The following is a 24,967-nucleotide window of genomic DNA, read 5'->3' as shown; positions in this document are numbered from 1 at the left end:
GGCCAGGACATGATTCCTTAGCACGTTTTTTTTTTCTTTTCTGTAAAATTTCCCTGAACAGATCAACTCAAACAGACTTCAGGGCCAGCAGCAGATGAAGCAGAAAGCTTTGCAACAACATTTTTATAAGAAGCACTCTGAAAATGTTGTTCAGGGTCCTAAAACCAGGGCTGTCATGGCTTTAGGAGACTAAATGCTGAAACGGCTCTTCAACCACCAAGCTTTGAGTAGATCATGGTCAGAGATGAATTTTAATGTAGTCTTTTAATCACCAGGTCCTCCAAAATAATATTTCAAACAGAGCAGATTGTTATAGTGTTGTTTTTGAACGTACCTTGGTTGTCCAGTGAGTTGTGGGCAAGGTTGAGCGAGTGGATGACAGATGACGGATTCTCTGAGAGAGCGGCTGACATCTTCTGAGGGAAATCTCTGCAAAGATTCAAACACAGAGCCGTGAAGGTGGATAACAACCATCAAGGGAAGAACCAATGGATAAACACATGACAGTTCAAGAGGGATGAAATCTTACGATTTTAACCCTGCGTTCTCCAGAGTGATCTCCTCCAGGCTGGATGATTTGCTGACTGTGTGCAGGACCTGCTCCGTTACCTCTGATCCCTAAATGACAAGAACACATTTAGCCCTTTTTCTGCAGCACACCATCTAAAACTGGGATCCTGCATGTTTTACTGTAAAGGGACTGCAGATGCACTCAGATTACCACATATGACACAACAAGCCCGTGGCATGTGGCACAGTCGTTGTTTAGTCTTGATTTTTTATAATTGTGGATGCAAAAATGGTAATTAAAATTAGAAATGGCTTACTCCCCATGCACTAGTTAGGGTAGTGTTATCCAACCCTGCTCAACAAAAGAGCCAAAAAGTTGAAAAAACCTTTGGAAGAGCCACAATCAAGTGGGGAAAAGTGGTGACAAATGGTAAAAGTGACAATAAAAATAAGTTAAAGTGGCAAGAATCGTCAAAAAATGCAAATTGGCAGAAATTGGGTAAAAAGCGGCAAAATTGGCATTAAATTGCAAAAACTGAGTATCCATCAATCCATTTTCTAAACCACTTATCCCGTTGGGGGTCACGGGGGACTGGAGCCTATCCCAGCTGTCACTGGGCAAGAGGTGGGGTACACCCTGGACTGGTTGCCAGTCAATTGCAGAAAAACTGGGTAAAAAAATGGCAAAGATGGGAAGAAATAGGGTCAAAAATGGACAGAAAAAAAGTGAGTTACAGGTGGCAAAAATGGTCAAAAAGCAGTAAAAACATGGCAAAAATGAGTGAAAAGTGACTTCAATGGGCAAAAAGCAGCAAGAGTGGCAAAAATGGGCAGAAAAAAGTGGCATTCAATGTCAAAAGGCAGCTCAAATGGGAGAGATGTGGCAAAAATTGTCAAAAAGGGGGAAAGTGCAAATAACAAAAAGCAAGATAAAAGAGGCAAAAACTGCTTATAAAAAGAAAAGTGTCAAAAATAGGATAAAAGTGACAAAAAAAGAGGTGGCAAAAATGGGCTTGAAAAGCAGAAAAATTGATTAAAAATGGCCAAGAAAAAGGACAAAAGGGGGAAAAATTGCAAATAAGGGCGATGGAAATATAAACAAAAACTAAATTTGACAGTTAAAGCCACCTGCACATGATGGGAAACAAAATGATTAATGTAGCTTGCAATGGATTATTTCTGAGGTCAAAGTTGACCTTTTTAAAGATTTTTTCAGGGAAAAAACATTTCAAATGAAGACATAGAAGAGCCACAAATCATCACAAAAGAGCCACGGGGCGCAAGGCTTTGTCTGCTCTGAGGTTGCCAAAATTAGATTTGCAAATATTGACTAAAACCATGATAAAGCAGTTATTGAGCAGTTTATACAAAGACGTTTGATAAGAAAAGCCAGCATAGGCCGTGATTTTTGGCGGAAGTGTGTCACTTTTTCTTCTCTCTTGGGTCCTGGGGGGTCTCCACTTTTCTTAGGCAAATGTGGGGGGGTGGCTCCAAGGAAAAATGGTTGGAGAACACTGAGACAGGGTTTAAATAAGGACTTGGGTCAATAATGAGTTAATCAGGGCATTGATATCAGTAAAAATTGAATATCCCCATCCCTAATGGCCCCATACATCATGATTTTCAATCGATAAAAACTTTTATCCTTGTTCTCAAAGGCAGATTCTTCTCAGGGAGGAGAGGAAGGGTTTGGTGTCTTATCTCAGCAAATACATGTGTCAAACATTTTATTATGATTAAAAAGTTTCTCCTGTTTTTAAATCAAAAAGTGAAACTTCTGTCTTCTAGATTCATTTCAAACAGAATGAAATATTTCAAGATGTTTTTGTTTCTTTTAATCTTGAGGACTACAGCTTGCAAAAAAAAAAAATCTACTGTCTCCAAATATTAGAATATTATTAGAATATTGTAGTAAAGTCCAGTTTCTTGTCAGTTATCTGAGGCCTAAAGAGCTTTAACAAGTTAATTAACTCCAAACACCTGCAAAGGTTTCCTGAGCCTTTATTCTTATTCTGGTTCAGTTCACACAACCACAGCCATGGGGAAGACTGCTGACGGGACAGATGTCCAGAAGACGATCAGTGACACCCTCCATGAGGGTAAGCCACAGAAGGTCACTGCTGAAGGTCAGGGTGTTCTCAGAGACTGGATCAGAGCTGACTGAAGGGAAAGTGTGGTAAGAAAAGGAGCACAAGCAACAGGGATGACCTCAGCCTTCAGAGGGTTGTCCAACAAAGCAGATTCAAGAACTCAGGGGAGCTTCACAAGGACTGGACTGAGACTGGAGTCAGTGGATCAGGAGCCACCACACAGACGGGTCCAGGAAATGGACTGCAACTGTGGTGCTCTTAATGTGGAGCCAATCCTGAACCACAGACGCCATCAACATCTCAACTGGGCTGGAAGAGAACTGGACTGTGTGGCCTTAGGGGGTTTAGTGGTTTTAAGGAGACATATTTTACCCTTTTAAGACAAGTTTATATCGGTCTCAGAGGTCCCCAAAACATGCCTGTGAAGTCTGTTGCTGGAAAAACACTCCAGTATTGGATTTTTCTAAAACCCCCTCTGTTTCAGCCCTGTTCAGAACGAGCGGTTTCTGTGTCTGTGGCTTCAAATGGTAATTAGCTGTCTGACTCTGCCCCCACCACACCCCTCTCAGAAAATGGATGCAGCACTCCTGATGTTACAGACACTTTTATCCAAAGTTAAGGACTTGACTGGGATTCAAACCATCAATCTCCCAGACCGTAGTCAGCAGGGTAACCCACCGAGCTATCCAGCATCTCAGCTGGTATCTGAGAGGATCAGCAGAGGAGGGTGGAATTTTCTACAAGTGGGGAAGGGCCAACCAAACCTGGGGGCAGGTGCTTACGCTCCTGGTGGGTCACTAGGTGTAAAATCTGAGAACCGCTTGTTTCAGCACACATTTTCTGAAAGGTGGAGAAAGAGAGGGGGGAGGGAATTGTTTTTCTGGTACTTGAGGGGATTGTGGACATATTTGTGTTAGAAAAGCCTGAAAAAAATATTTTTGCATAATATGTCCCTTTAATTCATCTGTAAATCTAGGTCCCACAGTCTGGAGGAGATGCCCAGAATGCATCAGGTCTTGAGGTCCAGTGTTTCCAGTCTCCACAGTCAGTGATGGTTTGGGGGTCCATGTCTGTTAGTCCACTGGTCTTTATCAAGTCCAGAGTCAGCGCTGTCAGCAGTCTACCAGGAGACTTTAAAGCTCTTCATGCTTCCATCTGCTGAGGAGCTTTATGGAGATTCTGCTTTCCTTTTCACCAGTCCACAGTGAAGCTAAAACTACCCAAAGACCCTGGTATTACTGTGACACCAGAGTCAACAGTCCAGACCAGCTGAAGGCTGCAGGGCTTCGTAAAACCCCAACAGGACCAGGGACTGACTGGCTCCATGCAAACAAATAATAATTAATGAAAAAAGGAGCCCTGACCAAGCACTGGGTGCAAAAAGAAACAGAATCTTCCAGAAGGTCAACATTTCTGTTTTAGATCTTTTTTTATCTGTGTTTTTGTGATACTGAGATAGATTATTTTTGATTTTCAAGAGCTGTAAACTGTTATCATAAGATTTAAAAAAAAACTAAAAAGTTTTTTCTTAGTCTGTGATGAATCCAGGATAAGTGGAAGTTTCACTTTCTGAATGAAGGACTTTTTTATGATAGCCTCAGATGTTTGGGATAATTCTCAGGCTCCTGAGATAAAAGTGTTGATCATCGCTGAAGTCAATGTAATCTGGATTGTGTACTCACAATGCGCAGATCTTTGCAGTAGAGTTTGGTGAACCAGGTGTTGTACGCCATCGACGCCACAATCACAGCCAAATCTCTGACAGAGGAAAACATCAAGGTAAACAAGGAAACACAGAAAACAGAGCCCAGAGAGTGCTCCGCTCAGCCCTCACCTGCTCTCCAGGTGGCTGAAGTCCAGCAGGTTAAACTCGCGGCTGTCCTGGGAGTGATAGATGGTGTCCACATCCTAGGAGCAACATTACCCATGAGTCTCTTTGCTGCAGAATAAAACAGCCTCATTTTGTGCACAGAGCTGTACATAAGACTCAGCGACACACTAACAGTCCCACAGCTCTTACCCACTGCACCTCCTCTTTGCAGCTGATGCCGTTATAGTCGCACAGAGCCGAGTACGTCTCCGAGAAGCCTCCTGAGAGAGAGGAGCGAGAGAAAAACAAAGAGATGATGTGAACAGCTGCTTCCTTCAGCAGAAACAGCAGCGAATGCAAACAGAAACATTTGTCCAAATGATCGATCTTTGATTTTTCTGACTTTGAAAAGAACATCTGGGAGAACATTTGAGCAGACTTCCTCAGCCGCTGCCAGATCTAAATATGTGAGTGCATGTTTGATGATAGCGTGTGTCTCACCGCAGGCTCTCTGCGTCTCCACGGATGTCTCAGAGCTGGGCGAATACTTCCTGCTGCCCTCAGAAAGGTCGCTGTCTGAGTGACAGATGGAGGGGCTGAGGACACAACAGCAGCAGAGCTGTGAGGCTTTATTTATCTCAGCACACACCTCATTTGTTCACCAGCAGTAGAAGTGAAGGTGACACTCACGCAAAAATAGAGTTGTTGAATATTCGGGACAGGGCGAAGTTAATATGGCTGACCACATTGTTGAGCTGCTCCCGGGACTCGAACCTCAGAGAGAAGCTTGATTTGTCCGTGTCGATGATGACCTGCACACAAAACAGAAACTGTCAAGACTGGGAAAATCATATTTCTAAAAACAAGAATTTACCATCAACTATTAATTATTTCTTTAAACCTCTCCCTGATCATCCTCCCCCATGCATATCATAAAGCAAACAGAATCAATGTTAAAACTTGGCATGAGCTCGCAATCTCTACAGTGGGTTTTCTGGTTTATCAGGGGCTGCTGCCGCGGTAGCCGTTAGCTCGGATGTAGCTGTAGGAAAGCAGCAGTTCAATTAAACTGGACCACATTTCTGTCTAAAAACAAGAGCAAAGAGTCACACTGAAAGCTTGTCTTGGCACAGAAGATGTTTTTGCACGTCTCCTAAGCGCCCCGGCATTCTACATGAAGCTCCAACATTAACAATGTAATGCAACAGCAGCGTAAGCACACTACATCATTAGTGGCTCTGACAGTCCGTCATGCAGAACGCTTGTCCAATCACCTTCTAACGATTCTCTGAAAGTCCTGCCCTAACACTCATACATCTGCCAGAACACACACTTCAGTCAGGGATTTCAACAGACATCCTGATAACTGAGGTCAGCCATTCACTAGGTTTTAACCTCGTCTTGTTTGTCCAAATTTGAAATTAATTTTGTACTCCAGTAAACAGAGAACAATTTGGCATTTTTTGAATTCCAAAACTCTGAAGGATTCCCAAACAGTGGAAATTAAACATAAAAAGATGTAAAAAAAAATAAAAGTATAAAAATTAGGGCTGTTAATGTTAATGTGCTAATGGGTTTGATTAATCTTGAAACCTTAATGTGTTAAAATATATATATATATATATATATATATATATATATATATATTTTTTTTTTTTTTTGTATCGATAAGGACTCCGATCAGCGCTTTAATGTGCTGTACATTGAATTAAAAGAATAAAAATAAAACACTTGACAACAACAATCTTTAAAAATCTTAAAACATAAAAATGTACTAAAACTATTAAAAAATGCTGTTATTAATCATGATGAATAACAGCGTAGTGATGTGATTAACTTGATTAATTTTTTTGAGTAACAGCCCTAATAAGAATATAATTTTATAGATATGTGTTCTCCAGTTTTGTCTGTCCCGCTGTAAATAAATGTATGAATACAATAAAAAGGAGAACAGAATGCATGAATGATTAGCATATATAAGGCTTTTTTTTTCTTTTAAAAAATGTGATAAAATGCTGAAATTATAAAATTCACCAGTGCCAGCCCAGTACAGTTTGAGCCCCCGTCCTCCATGTGTGAATTATTTCTTATATCTAATTCAAACATTCATATTTCCTGTTCTAATTGACCTTTTGACATCAGATAAAAACTGAGTAAGAGCTTTGAAATCACACTTTAAACTCAGTGACTGTTTTCATGCTATCAGGTAGCAAATATAGCACATGATTATGTCCTGCTGGCGTAATGTGAACCCCTAAGGTTTCATATTTTCTTTTTGAGCAATGATTCTGTTCGCTTCTTTATAATATACATGGTAGAGGACGATCAGGGGATGGTTTCAAGACATAATTAATAAGTAATTAGTAAGTGGCTCTGATAGCCTACATGCATGTGACTGACAGAACGTTCCTCCAATCATCTTAAGATTCTTTGAAAGTCCCGCCCTTCCTAAACACTTTCTATGGGAGATTTCCCAGATGACTGTCAAATATATTCCGTCCATCTGGTGGTCAGGTTAGCTGTTTCCTGCCATTTCTCTGCCAGCTGAGCTACATCTGCAGTCTTCAGTTAGCTAAAATGCTGTTTTAATTATGACGGACCAAAACTCAAGGAAAGCCTGAGTTTTCAAAAATACCTGCCTATGTGTGAACAGAGTTTAGACAGTTTCCTCAGATTCAGCACAAAGAAGAGTGCTGCGGTGGCCATGATGCTGCACGATATCAATCAGCCCTGACCCAGACAAAGACTCCTCTCTCCTCTGTGTACTCCTTTCTTCTTAAATCCCTCCGTCTAACCTTTTCTTCCTCTTTAAGTTTTTACAGCAGAGGAGGTGAAGTTCTTAGAGTGGCGTCTGTCCCTGTAGCTGTTCTCAGAGATGTTCTAAGAGCGTCTTCACTCCGTGAAGGTGAGTGTGATGTCACGGCTTTATGAACCATCCTGATGATCATGGAGCTTTAACAGAGCGTCCGCATCAAAGGAAAAACTCACCTGATGCTCTGGATGAGAATTCAAAGCTCGAATCTCCAAGAAGTTGAAGGTTGATTCGACCTTCGGGTAAAGAGATTTGACACAATGAAGAGGTGAGCACAAGAACAAAACCCTCTGACTGTAACCATGAGAGCGGGTCAGCAGCTACCTTAGCAGGGATCTTTGGAGCCAGGAAATAAAGCCGCCACGTTGTGAGGACCTGAAGGAAAGCAGCAGGAAAGTGGCTGAGATGATGGAAAAGTTCACTCAATCACCAACGATCAGAAAATAGCACACCCACACGTTTCCATGGCGATAATGATGGTGAAACAAACAGTTTATTTTCCATACATTGACATATTGATCGAGCTAAAAGCACTCAGTTTTAAAGTGCTGTGTGTGACTGAATCATAACGACATGTTGTAACAGTCTAATCTCACAAACACCAGATTAAAATTCATTAAAATGAGATCAGCCGTGACCCGCTTATTTAATCTGAAACGTGCCGTCCACTTCAGTCACTCAGCATTTCCTCTGTTCGCCTGCAGGAACCAAAGACATGAAGCTGTTTGAGAGGTCTGTTTAGAGCCCTACACATCCTTCCCTGGTGGAAAATTAAACCTAAGTGAGCAGCAGAGCCTGCAGTCAGTCAGCTGTCTCTGTCTGAGACTAAGCATGTTTGATTTTTGATCAGAAGTTCTGACTGTTAGGATAAATCAGAGATCATATCACAGACCTGCTCATCAGGTCTTCAAATCCAAGTTCTTGATAAAATAAAAGCTGATAATGTACAACCCTGGTTTCAAAAAAGCTGGGGCGCTGTGTAAAATGTTAATAAAGACAGAAGATTTCCAAATCTCATAAACCCATATTTTATTCACAATAGAACACAAACAACACACCAGATGTTGAAACTAAGACATTTTACCATTTCAATTTGAATTTGATGGCAGCGACACATCTCAGAAAAGTAGGGATGGGGTAACAAAAGGCTGTATGTGGTATTACTGAAAAAAGCTGGAGGAGAATTTTAGGGTCAACTGGCAACAGGTCAGTCACATGACTGTGTATAAAAGGAGCACTTTAAGGAGGCAGAGTCTCTTAGATGTACACATGGGCACCAATCTCTGAAAAAAATGTGAAAAAAATCTAAAATATGAGAAACAATATCAGAGAAAGCATAACGTAAAACAGTGAAGACTTTGAATAACCCTCCATCTACAGTCCATAACAAGGGACAAGGCTGAGGGGGCCCTCAGGGGCCACTGCATTAAAACCAGGCATGATTCTGTACTGAAATCACTGCATGGGCTCAGGAACACTTCCAGAAATCATTTTCTGTCTTCACGGTTGGCCACAAAGGACAGTTAAAGCTGGATCGAGGAGAGAAGAAGCCATATGTGAACAGGATCCAGAAACACCCCGTCTGCTCTGGACCAAAGCCCATTTAACATGGACTGAGGAAACATGGAAAACTGTTCTGTGGTCAGATGAATCATATGTGAAATTCTTGATGCTGAAGAGGTCAGGGAGCATCCAGCTTGTTCTCCTGGCTCAGCTCTAAAGCCTGCATCTCTGATGGTATGGGGTTGCATTAGTGCCTATGGTGTGGCCAGCTCTAACATCTATCAATGCTGGAAAGTAGAGAGAGGTTTTAGAGCAACATGTGCTACCATCCAGACAACGTCTCTGTCAGGGAAGGCCTTGACTATTTCAGCAACATGATGCTAAAACACATACCACAGCCATCACAACAGCATGGCTTCACAGGAGTCCAGGTCCTAAACTAGTCTGCCCACAGTCCAGACCTTTCACCAACAGAAAACATTGGCATCATAAAGGGCAAAAATCTAGCAAAAAAGACTCAGGACTGTTGAGCATCTAGAATCAGACAAGAATGAGACAACATTCCTCTCCCAAAACTCCAGCAACTGGTCTCCTTACTTCCCAAAAGTTTACAGACTGTTGTTAAAAGAAGAGGGGATGCTAAAGGCCCTGTCCGTACTTTTTTGAGATGTGTTGCTGCCATCAAATGAGCTCATATTTAATGAAATGGTAAAATGCCGGGGCGGCGTGGCGGTGCAGGGGTTAGCACTGTTGCCTCACAGTAAGAAAGTCGCTGCTCGCTCCCACCACCAAAAACATGCTCATTAGGTTAACTGGTGACGCTAAATTGCCCGTAGGTGTGAATGTGAGTGTGCCTGGTTGTCTGTCTCTATATGTCAGCCCTGCGATTGACTGGCGACCAGTCCAGGGTGTACCCCCCCTCTTGCCTGATGGCAGCTGGGATAGGCTCCAGCCCCCCCCCCCCCGACCTTGAATGGAATAAGCGGTAGAGTAAATGGATGGATGGGTAAAATGTCTCCAGATGTCTCTGCCAGGGAAGGCCTTGAGTACTTCAGTAACACAATGCTAAACCACATACCACAGCCATCACAACAGCATGGCTTCACAGTAATGGGTGGTGAGGTAAAATCAAAGCAGAACCCTAGATCAGACAAGAATGGGACAACATTTCTCTCTTAAAACTCTAGCAACTGGTCTCCTCACTTCAGAATGACTTCATATTTTTCATGAAATGATTAAATGTCTCAGTTTCATCATCTGATATGTTGTTAATGTTTTATTGTGAATCATGGGGTTTATCAATGATTGCATTGTTTTAACTTAGATTGTGCACAGCGCCCCAACTTTTTTGAAATCAGGGCTGTAAAACCAAACTTCAGCAACACAAGAGTATCTCTTTCAGCCTTTCAAATGCAGCTCTATTCAGGGCTGCAGGACTTTCTGTGGCTGTTAGATCGAACTTCTGTAGAGTACGGCTCAGGTTTGACGACTGAAGAATTCCTCTTTAATTGTGTGAGGTAGAAAGGTTAGAGGAGAGAATTTGATTGGTGGAAAGGCTCGATCAGTGCTGGACACACAGATTTATCTCTGTGAGGCTTCAGACAGAGTGCCTAATGAAAGGAGGAGGAAATGTCTGTCCTGTAGCTCCTCTCTGCTGTAATTATCCTCCACAAGAAGACGTCTGTGTGGTCCACCCTCTCTCTGCTGCATCAGCATCATTCACTCCTGTTTTCTCTCTCTTAACTACCACCAGTGACCCCGACTCATCCCCGTAATGTGGTACAATCTGCTCCTTTTAATCAACTCCTCCAGACCCCCCACCCCCCCCCACCCCCCCCACCCCCCCCCCACCCCCCACTCACTCCTCTCACGAACATTTTTGAGCGACTCTATCTGGCTGTGTGGGAGGACGAGGCTGTCATCTTCTCACAGGCCCGTGTCGAGCTCTCTTCTCCAAAATATGAAAGTGTGGAGCAGGAGAGCTGTGATTTAATTACTGCTTCTCACTGGGGAGAGCCACACGGAGGGGAGGAGGGGTGAGGCTGTCTTAGGGGAGCGTTTTAGCAGAGCCATCAGAGAGAATGGAGTAAATGATTGGGAGCGACGGAGCAGAAGAGGAGAGGAGAAAGAGCAGAGGGCAGGACTCTGGGGCTGGTGCACGGCGCTGAAATGCCAAAGAATCTACGCTCATTGTTTTTCTACACAGACGCAGAGAGAGGCTCTGACTTTTCACGGCTGTGAACTCAGGAACTGGAGGCAGAGACAGCATCAGATTTATCCCGCAGCTGCATGACACGAATGTTTCAGTGCTGAGATTAAGCCGGAGCAGAAATGATGCTTGAATAAGCTTTAAATTAAAGTCACGTCTAAACTCTCATCAACTTTGCATCGCACTTAAAAATGATCCCACACACTTCAGAGTGCAGACGGTGAATCAGCAGAGGAAGTGTGGGGGAAAAAATGAGCTCATATGGCATCCTGACCCAGCATGGCAACCCTGGAACAGATCCATCACTGCTGCGCAAAGAGTCAGCTCTGAAACGACAAGAAGAGTCTGCAGAAAAGATTAGAAAAGACACCAAAAAAACATCGACTTTCTAGGTTTAACAGACAGGTTTATTGTAAAATACAGTAAGACACCTTGCGTGCAGCCTCCTCCCAGCCAGCATGTCCTTGTGGGCCCCATAGGGGTTATACGTGGCTACAGCATGGGTCCCATGTGGGGTTGTCTGTGGGTTCCCTGGTGCAGGGGTTCTCAACCTTTTTGGCCCGCGACCCCCAAAATAATGGTGCTAGAGACGGGGGACCCCACTGCACCTAAAGGTGGTTGAACACAGCCATGCATTTTCAAGAACAGTCATGTGCAGACAAGGCCGTCCATAAGGGAGAGAGGTTTCTGGGACCCAGCCAAACTGGGGGCCCATGGAGGTCAACATACCATGGTCCATTGTGAAGTTAAGCTGTGTTTATTTATTCATTTGTGAAGTAAATGTTAAAAACATAATTAAAATTGGTTAAGAATGGCTAAAATTGGTTAATAACGGCAAAAAATGGTGGAAAAGGTGGTGAAATTTAATTTTTATAGAACATGAATGCAGTAAAAGTGGCAAAAATTGGAGAAAAGTAGCAAAAATTGGTCCAAAAGATGGTCAAAGGGGCTTAAGAAGGGGCTGAAATGGCTTTTAAGTGCAAAAATGGGTGGAAATTAGTTGGACTGGGATGAAAAATCGATATAAGCTGTCAAAAATGGGTGAAAATGAGTGTAAAAGTGGACGATAGAGGCAACAATAGGCAGAAAGTGGCAAGAATTGATTTAGAAGTGGTAAAAACAGGCAGGAAAAAAGTGATGGAAAGGGTTTAAAATTTACAGAATGGGTTTTAAGTGGCAAAAATGTACTAAAATTGACTAAATTGGTGTTAAAAAGTCCTAAAAAAGGATTCAGATTTGGTCAAATTGGTGAAAAGTGGCAACAGTGTAATTTAAAAATATTTGTAGTTTTGTTAAGGCATCTGGTGACCCCCTCTCAGTGTCTTGCAACCCCAAAGGGGGTCCCGACCCCAAGGTTGAGAACTACTGCCCTGGTGGTCCCACCTGTGATTGCCCATGTGAACTCCAGGAGTAGATCAGCCCATAAGAGACCCACATAGGGCCCATGTAGAGACCCTTGCAATTGCCCATGTTTGCTCTAAGGATCTATCTCGGATCTCTAGAGATGGGGTCACATGGGCTGATCTCCTCCTGCAGTTCACATGGTGGGGCCACCATGGAACCCATGGACAAACCTGCATGGGACCCATATTATAGCCTATGTGAGGACCCCATGGGTATGCTGGCTGTTCTTTGTGCTGAACCCAACTGGGCCCCACAAAGGAAAATAGCAACAAGATGCCTGATCTTAGGCCCCACCCTAGGTCTGGATCCAGGTCCTTGGTGTCTTGGTGTCAGTTTGGTTCTGTTTATGACTGTACCAACTGTTCAAATGAGGACAAAAACAAAGCTGAGCTACTTTGAGTTCAGACAGTAGTGGCACCTTCTGGAAAATATCGAAACAAATAAAAATGAAAAGCTCATGGAGCCCTCACATACGGTCTGTTTCCACCAAGCAGTCTAGGTTGGTTCAGTCCAGAATGTCGCTGTAAACCCCGATCTTTCGTGTGTTTCCACAGCTGATGTCCATCCAGCCTCGCTCTTAGTGATGGGTAGTCGCTCTCTTTAGATATCTGGAGCATTTAGCTCAGATGAGCAAGAAGAGACAGTCTCAAACGACTCTGTATTTGGTACCAGCTTGGCTTTTAAGGTCATTTTAACACCTGACAGTCCGGGGGACTCGGTTCAGCTCAGGGCTCAAATAGCAACATTGTATTTCCTGTGGTTAAGTTCACATTCACATCACCATTGGTCAAATGAACCAAACCATACGTTTCTGGCACTGTCATCCCAAACAAAGAGCAGTGACAAGGAAAAGAAACCCATCTCATTCCACTGGTCTTTTATTCCCACGTAAACAATGACAGCCAGCTGTTCAGGATGTCGTTCTTACACGAGACGAACGAATCGGTATCGAAGAAAAAGAGCGAATCATGTGAGCAAGAGGCTAGGATGTGTTGCTATGGCTACACAGTCGCCAGGCGAGGTACTGACATGTATTTGAGTGTATTAAATCACATATATAAATCTGTAAATCACTATGCTTTATGCCACGTCCTGCCTTTGGATCACAAGTTTGGCGGACAAGAGTCCACCTGTGTGGTCTGCACCAGAGTTTGTGTGAGCTTTCACACTGTCTCTCAAATGGCAGTGGGCTCCAGTTGTTCATATTAAAGAACTTTTTTATCGGATTGACTCATGAATGGCACATTATTACTTGGTGACCCATGTCTCCATTAAAAGCATGTTTATGACAAAATGAGGGAGAAAAGCTGTTAAAAAAGGCTAGGCTGACCTCTTAGCTCAGTACTAGACTCCTCTAGACTCTTGTCTGTCTAGACGTGCAGTTTGCAGTCTTCAAAGAGTGGGGACCATGGCCAGCTGCTGCAGAAATGTTCTGATGTTAAATGCAACATGAAGCACCACCTAGAGCAGGGCTCGTCAACTACATTTGAACTTTGGGGGCCCATCTCTTAAAAAAAATAAAGAAATTCTAAAAATGGTCTCATTAACATAGTTTTGTTTCCATTTTTAAATTTTCTTTCAAATGTATGTAATTGTTTGGTTGAAGGTCTGATTTATCACAGCCAGCCACAAGGGGGAGGAATACTCCCGAAGTCAAAAGTTGACATAGAAAATGACATTTTTATCAGGAATAGACTGATAAATTCATGTTTAACATGCATCATATTTGCTCAAAGCAGCTGAGAAAAATGGATGAAACTGAAAGTAATCGCTGATGAAACTGTTTCAGTCTCAGTTGTTGGACTTGTTTTAATAGCTTAAGCAGCTTATTTTAAAAAAATCCCCAACATATCTTTTCTACTGCACATGTTCTGAATTTGGTGTTGCCGGATGAGAGGATGTGGGGGGCCTGATGTGGCCCCTGGGCCACCAGTTGATGATCACTGACCTAGAGCTTTAATAGACTAACTTTACTCAATTCACATCAAGTCCTACATTGAACAGTTCTTCACTTCCTGATATCTGACCTCTGTGCACCATCAGGATTATCTGACTGCAGACAACCTAAAGTCATGACTCAGCCTTGGAGATAGGAAGAGGAGCTCGGACATCGGAGGGGTCTTGGAGTGGAATCACTCGCCAATAAGAGCCAGCTGAGGATCCGATCAGGATACCTCCCAGCTGGCGACCTTTGGAGGTCCATTGGCTCGTCCAACTGGTAGACTGGGAGGGATTATGCATCCTTTCTGGTCTGGAGATGCTGCAGGACCTCCCAGCAAGAGCTGCAGAGCATTGCAGCGAAGACTGTTAGCTGCCACTGAAACCCTACTTTCGATACGTGGGGGATGGATAGTAGGGGAGTAATAGTTCACAGAGGTCACAGTTTGGTTCCTTCCTTGGTTTCTACAGTAAAAAGCAACAAGAATCCTCAGAAGCACATTACTATGTTTGTCTTATAGATGATCTCTAATGCTCAGCAGCGATAGCTCCAGCTGTTCCATTATGAGATAGTTAGTCCAGTCTGAAGTGTGATGCTGCCCTGATCTGCCATAAACAAACCAAAGTCAAACCATAATACTGACAAACTTCCAGTGAAGGGTGTGATGGATTAAAACTCCTTTATTTGTTCTTCATGCAGAGAGATTCACGTTCTTGTGGATGGAGTCTGCTGGCTTTGAACAGACATGGATGTAATGATTTCTGGATTTAAATTAGCGCCATACTCCGTGAGATAAAGCTCTATCTCTGCAGGGATCCTTTCTGTAATGTTGTCAGACACTTCGAATTACTTCCCGAGTCTGTCAGGGATAAAAGCGACGACTTTTGGGAGTCGTTGGGTGTTTAATTAGCAGCATTTGCTTGACGAGATTAGGCAGCAGCTATTTCAGCCTGTTTCATGGCTGCTGGATGAAGAAATCGACTGGAGAAATTTCAAAGCTTTTTGTACCTGTTAGTAATTTGGACTGCAGAACATGTTTTTAAAAAAATGCCCAGGTTTAAAAATACCCCCAAATCCCTTTAAGCTCATCTTAGTGTCTGATCGAAGTCCAATCTATTTTTCTGCACCCAGCAGGACGGAGAACTCTTCCTCTACGGCTCGGCTTAGTTTAAAAAGAGGAAGCAGCAAATGAGACATGGATTGGAAAGAGATTATTGGAAAGATTTCTCTGGCTGATAGAGATATCAAAGTGTGTGAATATCAAAGGCTGTACATGCAGAAACAAGTCTTTAAAGCTGATATGAGTGGAGGCTTGCTCAGCCGGGGATGAAAGCTCATTGGCTCACCGGGGGGACTGCAGGAGGGGCAACACGAGTCATTAGTCTCTTAAACAGAATAAAAACTTCACTGCTGCTGGTCCGGGAGCTGAGTAGGGTTTCTGCTCCTACAGAGGTGTGGTTTGAAAGGAGCACTCGATCAATAAAAGCGGCTTTGCTCTGTGTGGACGAGCTGCATGATGGACTCAGCCTTCCCACGTCATCTTTTCTGCAGGAATTCTTCAAGGGTCAAATCCAAGTTTGGTCCATAATGTACGAGCTGATTGGCTCTGATTTTATCCCGACTTCTGGCAGAGTTTCAAATAGAGATTTCATATCTGAGGCCCGTATTCTGTGATGAAAGCAGCCCCGAATCAAAGGCTGCGAGCAGCTCGGCCCCCCGCTGCCTCCACAGAGATACTGTCCATCCAATATTCATCCAGCGACAGAAGACGAGCTGCAGTCAGGAAGCAGTTTAACACGTTTCCTGGAAGCTCTGCAGCCACACACCCATTAACATTAGACGTACTGTACATGCATGATGCATGCAGCAGGCGGCTCCATGCAGCATTAATGATGCTCAGAGCTAACACAATGACACACACTCACCAGGATCCTGTCCTCTGTTCGGCCATTTTTGGTGTCCAGCTTGATGCCATAAACAAACTTGATTGATGATTTGTCGATGGTCTTCTTGATGCTCTCTGTGATCAAAAACATGGAAATATTCTGGAGTTAGACGCAGGGCTCCGACACATGTACAGCTCAAATAAAAAAAGAAAAATAAAGACATTTTTATGACCAATCAGAGCTCAGAAAGACCAGGCTTTCAGCCAAACAGCCCAACATTCACTCAACTACAGCCAGCTAATAAAATGAATAAAACTGTGAGACGAACAACTTTTGACTCAAATTTTTGGTACATTTTAGATTTATTTCAACAAGATTTAAACTTAAAATAAAATAGTTGTAGATTATAAATGTTAAGAAAACTAATCCTCCTGTTGTCCACAGGGGTGTAGCACAGGGGGGAGAGAGGGTACAGATTACCCGGGCCCACAGTAGGGAGGGACCCTAGAGGATAAATGGTATAGCCCAGTGCTGCAAAATAATGAAGGAAATTCAGTTTAACCAAAGTAAAAATATTGCTCATAAATGGGGAAATTATGCTTCAAAAATGCATAGGGGCATGTGGGGAGCAGGTGGCCTGGTGGTTAAAGGCGCTCCCCATGTACGTGGGCAGCCCAGGTTTGAATCTGGCCTGAAGCCCTTCACCCCAACTCTTGACCCTGTTTCTGACTCTATCCACTGTCCTCCTCTATTTAATAAAGGCACAAAAAGCCAAAAAATAAATCTTAAAAAAAAAAAAGAATGCATATTGTGTGTATTGGCAAGAATCTGATGATACGATACGTATCGTGATACAGGGGTGGCGATATCGACTGTGATATATTGAAAAAAAATTTTTTACATACAGTGCTTAACAAATTATTAGACCACCTGTCATATCTGTCTCAGAGACCATCCAGCATCATGAAGTGCTTTAATGCGGACTCTTTCATTCTCAGTCAGCTCTCCACGTTTTACCATTTTGAACAGGAATGAGGAATTTCAAACTGAGTTCACCCAAATCTGAGCTGGCTCACTGGGCTTCTCTGAGAAGTCAGAAATCAATCAAGCATAAAATTCAACCACTAAAACTCATTTTTCTGTTCAGGAATGACAGTAAATAACTATAATTTGACATATTAATCAAGAAATATTAATGTGCTTTACTATTTTTTCAGTCTTTTTGTAAATCAGAAAATTGTTATCCATGAAAATTCATGGATAACAATAATAATTCTATTTTAGCATTAAAAATATCATTTGGGTTAAAGAGCTTCTACATATTGGTGTATTAACCATTGCAGAAACATCAAAATGATTTTGGTAATTACCAATGCTGTGAATTTAAGGCAGCTGTGGCATAAACCTTACTTTGGGTGGTGGTCTAATAAATTTGTTAAGCACTGTATATATAATTTTGTATGTATATGTGGGTGTGTATACTTATGTTTAATTATAGAAATAAATAACTATTTAATGTTAAGTTAATATGGAATATAACAGAACAGAATTAAGCTATTAATAAAAATGTATTAAAATTACATGTATAGTGTGTAAATAAAAATTATATGGTGTATTATTAAATATGTGGTCCTGCATTATCTAGAGTTTTAACTCTTTTTGTGGAATCTGAACATGAGGATTTTTACCATTTGTTGTCATGAATTAAAATGCTTTCAGGATTTCTGAAAGAAAAGTGTAAAAATAAATCACTATAGAGTAAATGTACTAACATCGGTGCATCAGCTTGAATGTAAACGTAATGACAAGATGCTTGTGGAGGAAGACTGATCCTCATGTCAGCTTTAGGGACTGATGGACTGTTGTGAGGAGGACATGACACGATGGACCAGTGTGTCTTTTAATCGTATCACGGAAGCCGTTATTCTCAATGATGGCGCAGGTCCTTACAAAAAAACAAAGTATTGATGTCGTATGTATGGTTGCATGAGTAAAAACCAGGGGTAGCTTCAGCAGGCTTCTTTCATGTTAGCTGTTAGCTACTAAGCTATCGCTATGATGCCTAGCGCTCGGGTTTGCCGTGCTGCCCAGTACTTCTCTCTGGTGTGGCATATCTTACAAACGACTAGACTCCTGTAGAAGTCTTTAATGTTTTGGAAGCCAAAATAAGTCCACATATCCACTGCAGCGGTAGGCATGAGCAACCGGCTCGCTCAGACTGGAAGTCTCGCGTGATCTCGTTGTCCAAGCGGAGGAGAAGAGGAAAGAGTCGAGGCTGCCCACCACCAACTAGTGGTCAGGGGGTGAAATTACACCACAAGCTACCACACCAAGAAGTCAATTATTAATTAATAAATATCGATACTGCATTTTAAAATATAGATACAGTATTCTGCCGCGAAATATTGCAATATACAGTATCAGTGTATCGGTATTTTCTAACACCCCTAAAAATGCATATATATGTGTAAAAAATGATGCAACATTTTTGGCCTGGCCTGGCCAGCCAGTTAAGGCCAGAAAAGCACTCGGAGAGCGCAGACCTCGGCCATTAGCCCGATCTCCCAATAGCACCAAATCCTTTAAAAACATTCCTAGATCCAGACGGTGATCCAGATCACTCCTAAAATCGAATCAGTTCTTCCGTATGCCATTTCTGACATTTCCTGAAAATTTCATCAAAATCCGTCCATGACTTTTTGAGTTACGCTGCTAACAAACTAACAAACAAACAAACCCTGCTGAAAACATAACCTCCTTGTCGGAGGTCAAAATTTAATCATGAAGCTCTGAAGGAGACGTTTTGCACCATCAACCAGAAAGGCCACTTTTAACAGCTTTTCTCCCTCATCATGAGAAATCCATCAACGAAACCCAAACTGTGGTTGACTGTTTCGTAATTAACTGTATGGACCGACATTTTTATTAAACAATCCTGAGTTTAAAGTTCAGGGTCAGCAGCGTAGGTGGGTGGAGCTGAGCAGAGTCTGGTTTTATAATTGACCTAGAAATATCTAGAGTGGCCGCAGAGTTACAGACATGAACTCAAAACCAGTATCAGGAAACAATCAGGGTCCATCACTAGTGATGGGAATTTTAGCTCTTTTCAGCGGTCCTGATCATTTGGTTCGACTCAGCAAGATGAGCCGGCTCCCAAACGGCTCTTCATTCAGGTGGTAGTTATGATAATTTGACCGGCCATATTTATCAATGTCATGACATACGATTGATATTTGTTCTGGTATTTTAGTCCAATTGTGCTCAGTTTTTGAATTGATGAAAATATCATGCCATTATTTTTTAAATATACTCTACTGTCACCCCAAGACACCTAGTGTGTCAAATCAAATCTGCTTTCTGGCTAGGCTTCATGAAACGCCTCATGTTTTTAATGTTGTGGTATCAAGCTTGTGTCCCTGGCGTGAGATGTGCCTGTGGAAGTGTGTAGAAAAGATCATTCCTGCTAACCAATCACATATCACACAAACAACATACATTAAAAAAAAGTTATAATGATATAAAACGTCTCTCAAATGGGATCCAGCTCTTCTTCATATAACCGGCTCATCCACGAAGGACCCTTTACAAGTAAGCAGCAAAAACATGGATGAGCTACAGCAACAGAGCCTGCAGTTTCCAGGAGCAATTACACCTCCTTATACGGGGACCTGGGATCACTGCGGTCACAGAATCGGCCAATAACAGCAGAATCCTCTGTTCAACTTGGAGCATCATAACCTTGCAAAGCAGATGGATACACCTGTTTACATGTTTTTCACTGGCGAATCCATTCTTGCAAAGCTCCCGTCTGAACCGTCTGGGCCCGGTTAGAAAGTGACAGGACCAATCAGCGACGAGGGGCAGTACTTTCAGCTCTATAGTCGCCATGGTTCGTGTTATGCAGCTCTATATGGAGTTTATTCCTCGGTAGCTGCGCACGCACACCTCGGCTGCAGCTACATCACGTGTTTTGTTGCTCTGATGTGACAGACAGAACATTCATCCAATCAACCACCCAGCTTTTATCCAAAGCCTCTGCCCTTTCCCAAACACCGTCTATGGGAGGTTTACCAGATGGTTCTAGCATGCCAGGTTAGGAGCATCATGGAAAAAGACCTAATATGACTGAAATGCTGTTTTTCATGAGAAACAAGGATGTATATTTGGGGTCACCCACCCACCTCTAATCTCTGGGCTCTGAAGCACCCTGACCTTTAAGATGCACTGACCTGCATTCATGTGTTCATCCAGAGACTGAGGAAACGTCATTGTGTGAGCTGAGCTTCCATGACATTTCAGATAGATTTAAACAGTCCGTGAACTTTTCAGATGCTTCTGGAGAGGAGAAGCAGACAGATCCCTGGTATCACAGAGGAAACGTCTGAATAGGAACGTCTGATTAAAAACATGGTAGAAGACGCTTTTTCCAAGTAAAACGTGGACAGGTATGGTTGTCAAAGTCTTACAGTGGTTCTCAACCGTTTCAGCCCATGACCCCCAAAATAAAAGGGCCAGAGAGCGGGGACCCCCACTGAACCTGAGGGTGGTTGAACACAGAATAGTCGTGTGCACACAAGGCCGTCCATAAGGAGGGTAAAGAGGAGAGCTCTCTGGGGCCCTGGTGAACTGGGGGCCCATGGGGGTCAGCAAAATCATGGTCCATTGTAAAGTTATTATGTGATGTGCATTTTATATTTAACCTGAATAATAACAGATATATTTTATTCATTTGTGCTGTAGTAAATAGCTCTTTTAAAATGTAAATCCCTTTTCTTAAAAAACAAAATTAGAATGGGTTAAAAATGGCGAACACTGGTGGAAAAGGTGATGAAATGGGAATTTATAAGTTACAGAAATGGGTTAGAAGTGGCAAAAATTGCATGAAAATAGAAAAAATAAGCAAGAAAATGGCAAAAATTGGTAAAAGTGGCAAAAAGGGGCATAAAAAGCGGCTTAAGTGATTAAAAAAGTGGCTGAAATGGGTTTATACTGGCAGAAATAGGTATAAATTTAATGCAATGGGATGAAATGAGACAAAAAAGGGTTAACTGAGGCAGGAACATAGGCAGAAATTAGCAGAAATGGGTTCAGCTGGCAAAAATGGACATAAAAATAATGAAATGTGGATAAAATGGGCAAAACTGGGCAGTAATAAGTGGTGAAAGGGGGTTGCAAGTGGCAATAGTCAGTCAACAGAGGCAATATTAGGTGGAAAGTGGCAAGAATTGGTCTAAACTTTGCAAAAACAGGTAAAAAAAAATGGCAGAAAGGGGTTTAAATTTTTAAACATAGGTTTTAAGTGACAAAAAGTGCTTAACCCTTTACCTACTGAGTCTAAAAATGGCAATTTGGACATATTTTGTTATTCTGGCTGTAAAATAGTCAGGAAATGCCCTAATTCTGAGAGCTTTGGTCCCTTTGGTAATTGAGCTTGACCTTTCAACATCTGCTTAATGATTATTGCACATTATATGGAATTGTCAGCAGTTCAAAAGAAGAGAAAAACACAAAAACAGATTTGTTTTTCATGAAGAAATTTTGTTATTGCTCATGAAGTTTTGATTTGACATGTGAAATGTGGACCTATACATGTTTAGAACAATCACCTGTCATTGTTCCAGTCTAGGACTCTGGGTGTGCAAAAGAGAACTATGTACATAGGCAACAATTAGTGCAAATAAAGGTGGAAAAATGCATTCTCAACATTCTCCAGTAACATATTGTTATTGCACATGACAGACACGCACAAATGCCACTATCTAACGCTGTTTTTGAAAACAAAACACCACTCTCACTCGCTCTCCTTTTACTCTTTTCCTTCACTCTCCTTTCTCAACCGTCTTCTGCCAGCGGTGCTGGTGGACATTTCTGTAATGTACAGCACTTAACAAATTATTAGACCACCTGTCATATCTGTCTCAGAGACCATCCAGCATCATGAAGTGCTTTTAATGCAGACTCTTTCATTTTCAGTCAGCTCTCCACGTTTTACCATTTTGAACAGGAATGAGGAATTTCAAACTGAATTCACCCAAATCTGAGCCGGCTCACTGGACTTCTCTGAGAAGTCAGAAATGAATCAAGCATAAAATTCATCTACTAAAATTCATTTTTCTGTTCAGGAGTGCAAGTAAATAACTATAACTTGACATATTAATAAAGAAATATTAATGTGCTTTACTATTTTTTCAGTGTTTTTGTAAATCAGTAAATTTTAAAATTCATGGATAACAATATTAATTATATTTCAGTATTAAAAATATCATTTGAGGTAAAGAGCTTCTACATATTGGTGTATTAATCATCGCAGAAACATCAAAATGATTTTGGTAATTACCAATGCTGTGAATTTAAGGCAGCTGTGGCATAAACCTTACTTTGGTTAGGGTTAGGGTGGTCTAATACATTTGTTAAGCACTGTATCTACCACACATCATATATTGCCAGAAAGCACAGATTCTCAGCTCTCTGTCAGCATTGGAATTTTTTTAGACTGAGCAAACTTTTGAGGAGTTACAGTGTTGAGAATCCATGTAGCGGTCTTGCGATACTTCTGGTGTTTTGCTATGAATGCCCACATCATATGGTTGCGAGTACTGTAATGAGCCATATATGTGCGCATGCCCACAATTCTCAGCTTTATAATGCCATTAGAATTTTGATCAGACAAACTTTGACAGAGTTAGGGTAATAATACTCCGGACATGTAAAACACAGCGCCGGCATCAGCTCAGTAGGTAAAGGGTTAAAATTAGCTGAAATTAGTGCGAAAAATTGATGAAAATTGTTTATAATTTGGAAAAATTGGTATTAAGTGGCAAAAGTGGGTTCAACAGAGCAAAAATGGGTCCAAATTGTGCAAAAATAGATGAAAAAAGGCAAATCTATTACTTTGCTTATAACATCAATTCCACCAGATAACAGTGTTTTTATTTTACATTTAACTGACTTCATGCAATGTTTTCATTAAAAGGGGTCAAATATACAGTTTAAATCTTTAAAAAAATATTCTTCATTTTTAAAGGCTCACTCAGTGTCCCACGACCCCTAGGGGGCTCCTGAGCCCCATGTTGAGAAGCACTGGTTTTAGCTGCAGCAGCACTACTTCCAGTGATAAATATTATTCTAACATGCATTATTTAACCCAACAAAGACAGAGAGCTCACAGCAGTCCAGGCATTCAAGGCCGGCTTTCTGTGAGCTCTCTGACATCTTCTGTGTCCTCGCTGCTGAATCTGCAGAACGTCGCTCCTCAGCACACAGAAACCATCAGAAGAATCTCAGTATTCATGGTCCTGCATCTGTACAGAGATTTCTATATGAAACATGAAGATGTGAACAGCAGGAGGCTGACGTTCCTGTCCACATGCACTCCTTCAGACTTAAAAAGCACTGAGAGCATGGAGAGCATGTTGTCTTAAAGCGTGACCAGCTGCTAAACAAACAGGAGCTTCCTGCTGCAGGTGTTCATGTTTCTTTATGATGGTCTGTTTTGGATCCAGCCAGGGTCTGTTTGATTTTTACAGAGATCTTTTCTTCACACTGGTTTTTCTGTAAGCTTTACAAAGAAGTTCGCCCACTGAGGACTGGACTCAAAAGGATTCCATGACTTCTTCCTGTTGTGAGTACATTATCATGTTTGCTACAAAGGATGTGCAGTTTCATGAGCGTTTTTCTGGGTTTCCACATCAAAGTTTTCTTTTCCCTGTTCATAGTAACTCTGTGACCCCTGACCCCAGACGACCTGTTGCTCGTGTTGCAGGATGAGACGTAAGTTGCTATAGTGATGATTTACCATCAAGATTCTGTGCGTTGTGTTGCATTTTGAAGTTGATAGGACACTTTGCACATTTTTCTGGCAGTTTGGATCGACCTGCTCTAAGTGGATTGACGCAGTTCAGCTGGCGCTGAAACAGACCTGCTATCTCCAACAAAGTGGAGTGGAGCGGTGCTTCTGGGACGCGCTGGAGCTGGACTGGATCAAGGACCGTGTAACTGCTCTGATTGAGGGAGCGATTTGCTCCACTTCACGGGCAGATTGCGGTGCAGCCGTTGTATGTGGAAATTCAAGGTTGTTTTAGACCTCGAATGAAAGATGGCGCTACATTTCTTCTTCTGTGCCCCCAAATTGAGCTGCTACTCAGCAGCAGAGGTGTATAAACGGCTGTTCTCTCAGGAGAACACCAGCCGCCCTGGGAACAGGGCAGGGGGGTGTCCCGGGCAGGTGTGTCCGGCCGCTGTAGGTGTGGTTTATACACTGAATATAAAGGGGCGATTGTTTGGACATGCTGCTGATGAGTTCAATTTACTGGGAAAAAAAGCAACACAAGGACCGGAATTTATAATTCTAGTAGGGATGCACCACCTTATCAGCATAATATTGGTAACAGGATAAAAACATCTGCCATTACATCATGATGTATAAATTCTATTTCTGCCTTAAAAAATGGTAAAATATCCAACTTATCCATCAAGTAGAGGGCACTGCCTGTGGGCCCTGAATATTTTGAATGAAGTCCCAAAACAGACTCTTCTATCTGTTTAGCAGTCTTTTAGGGCGCTTTCACAACAGGCCCAGTTGTTTTGAATCACGCCGCAGCGCGATTCCTCCCCCTCCCCTTCCCCCTGCTGGCTTTCTTTCACACTAGCAACATCAATCCGTGCCTGGGCCCACTTGCATTTGAAACAGCAGGTGGCGGTATGCACGTAGCTGGTTTACAACCCCGCAAAGGAGGAGAAAGAAGAAGAAGCTACCATGGCAACCACTGGGGTCATGACCTGAGCGAAGATTATTTTTGTTTTGA

General features: G+C 42.2%; 1 protein-coding gene across 1 annotated transcript in view; it reads right to left on the bottom strand.

Moving 5' to 3' along the window:
* Positions 1-24,967, bottom strand: part of LOC121512526 (capping protein, Arp2/3 and myosin-I linker protein 3-like) — a 105,176-nt gene that overhangs the window by 59,665 nt on the left and 20,544 nt on the right. The window contains exons 2-11 of the mRNA XM_041791828.1: positions 16,203-16,297; positions 7,547-7,597; positions 7,399-7,458; positions 5,101-5,222; positions 4,912-5,006; positions 4,621-4,691; positions 4,435-4,508; positions 4,283-4,358; positions 530-618; positions 335-429 (exon numbers count right to left, since the gene is read on the bottom strand). Of these exons, the coding sequence (XP_041647762.1) occupies positions 335-429; positions 530-618; positions 4,283-4,358; positions 4,435-4,508; positions 4,621-4,691; positions 4,912-5,006; positions 5,101-5,222; positions 7,399-7,458; positions 7,547-7,597; positions 16,203-16,297 (828 nt within the window). The remainder of the gene's footprint in view (positions 1-334; positions 430-529; positions 619-4,282; positions 4,359-4,434; positions 4,509-4,620; positions 4,692-4,911; positions 5,007-5,100; positions 5,223-7,398; positions 7,459-7,546; positions 7,598-16,202; positions 16,298-24,967) is intronic.

The sequence above is a fragment of the Cheilinus undulatus genome, linkage group 7 (assembly GCF_018320785.1).
Source record: "Cheilinus undulatus linkage group 7, ASM1832078v1, whole genome shotgun sequence".
Classification (NCBI taxonomy): Eukaryota; Metazoa; Chordata; class Actinopteri; order Labriformes; family Labridae; genus Cheilinus; species Cheilinus undulatus.
The sequence above is the reverse complement of the archived record's forward strand: the minus strand, read 5'-3'. Positions and strand labels throughout refer to the sequence as shown.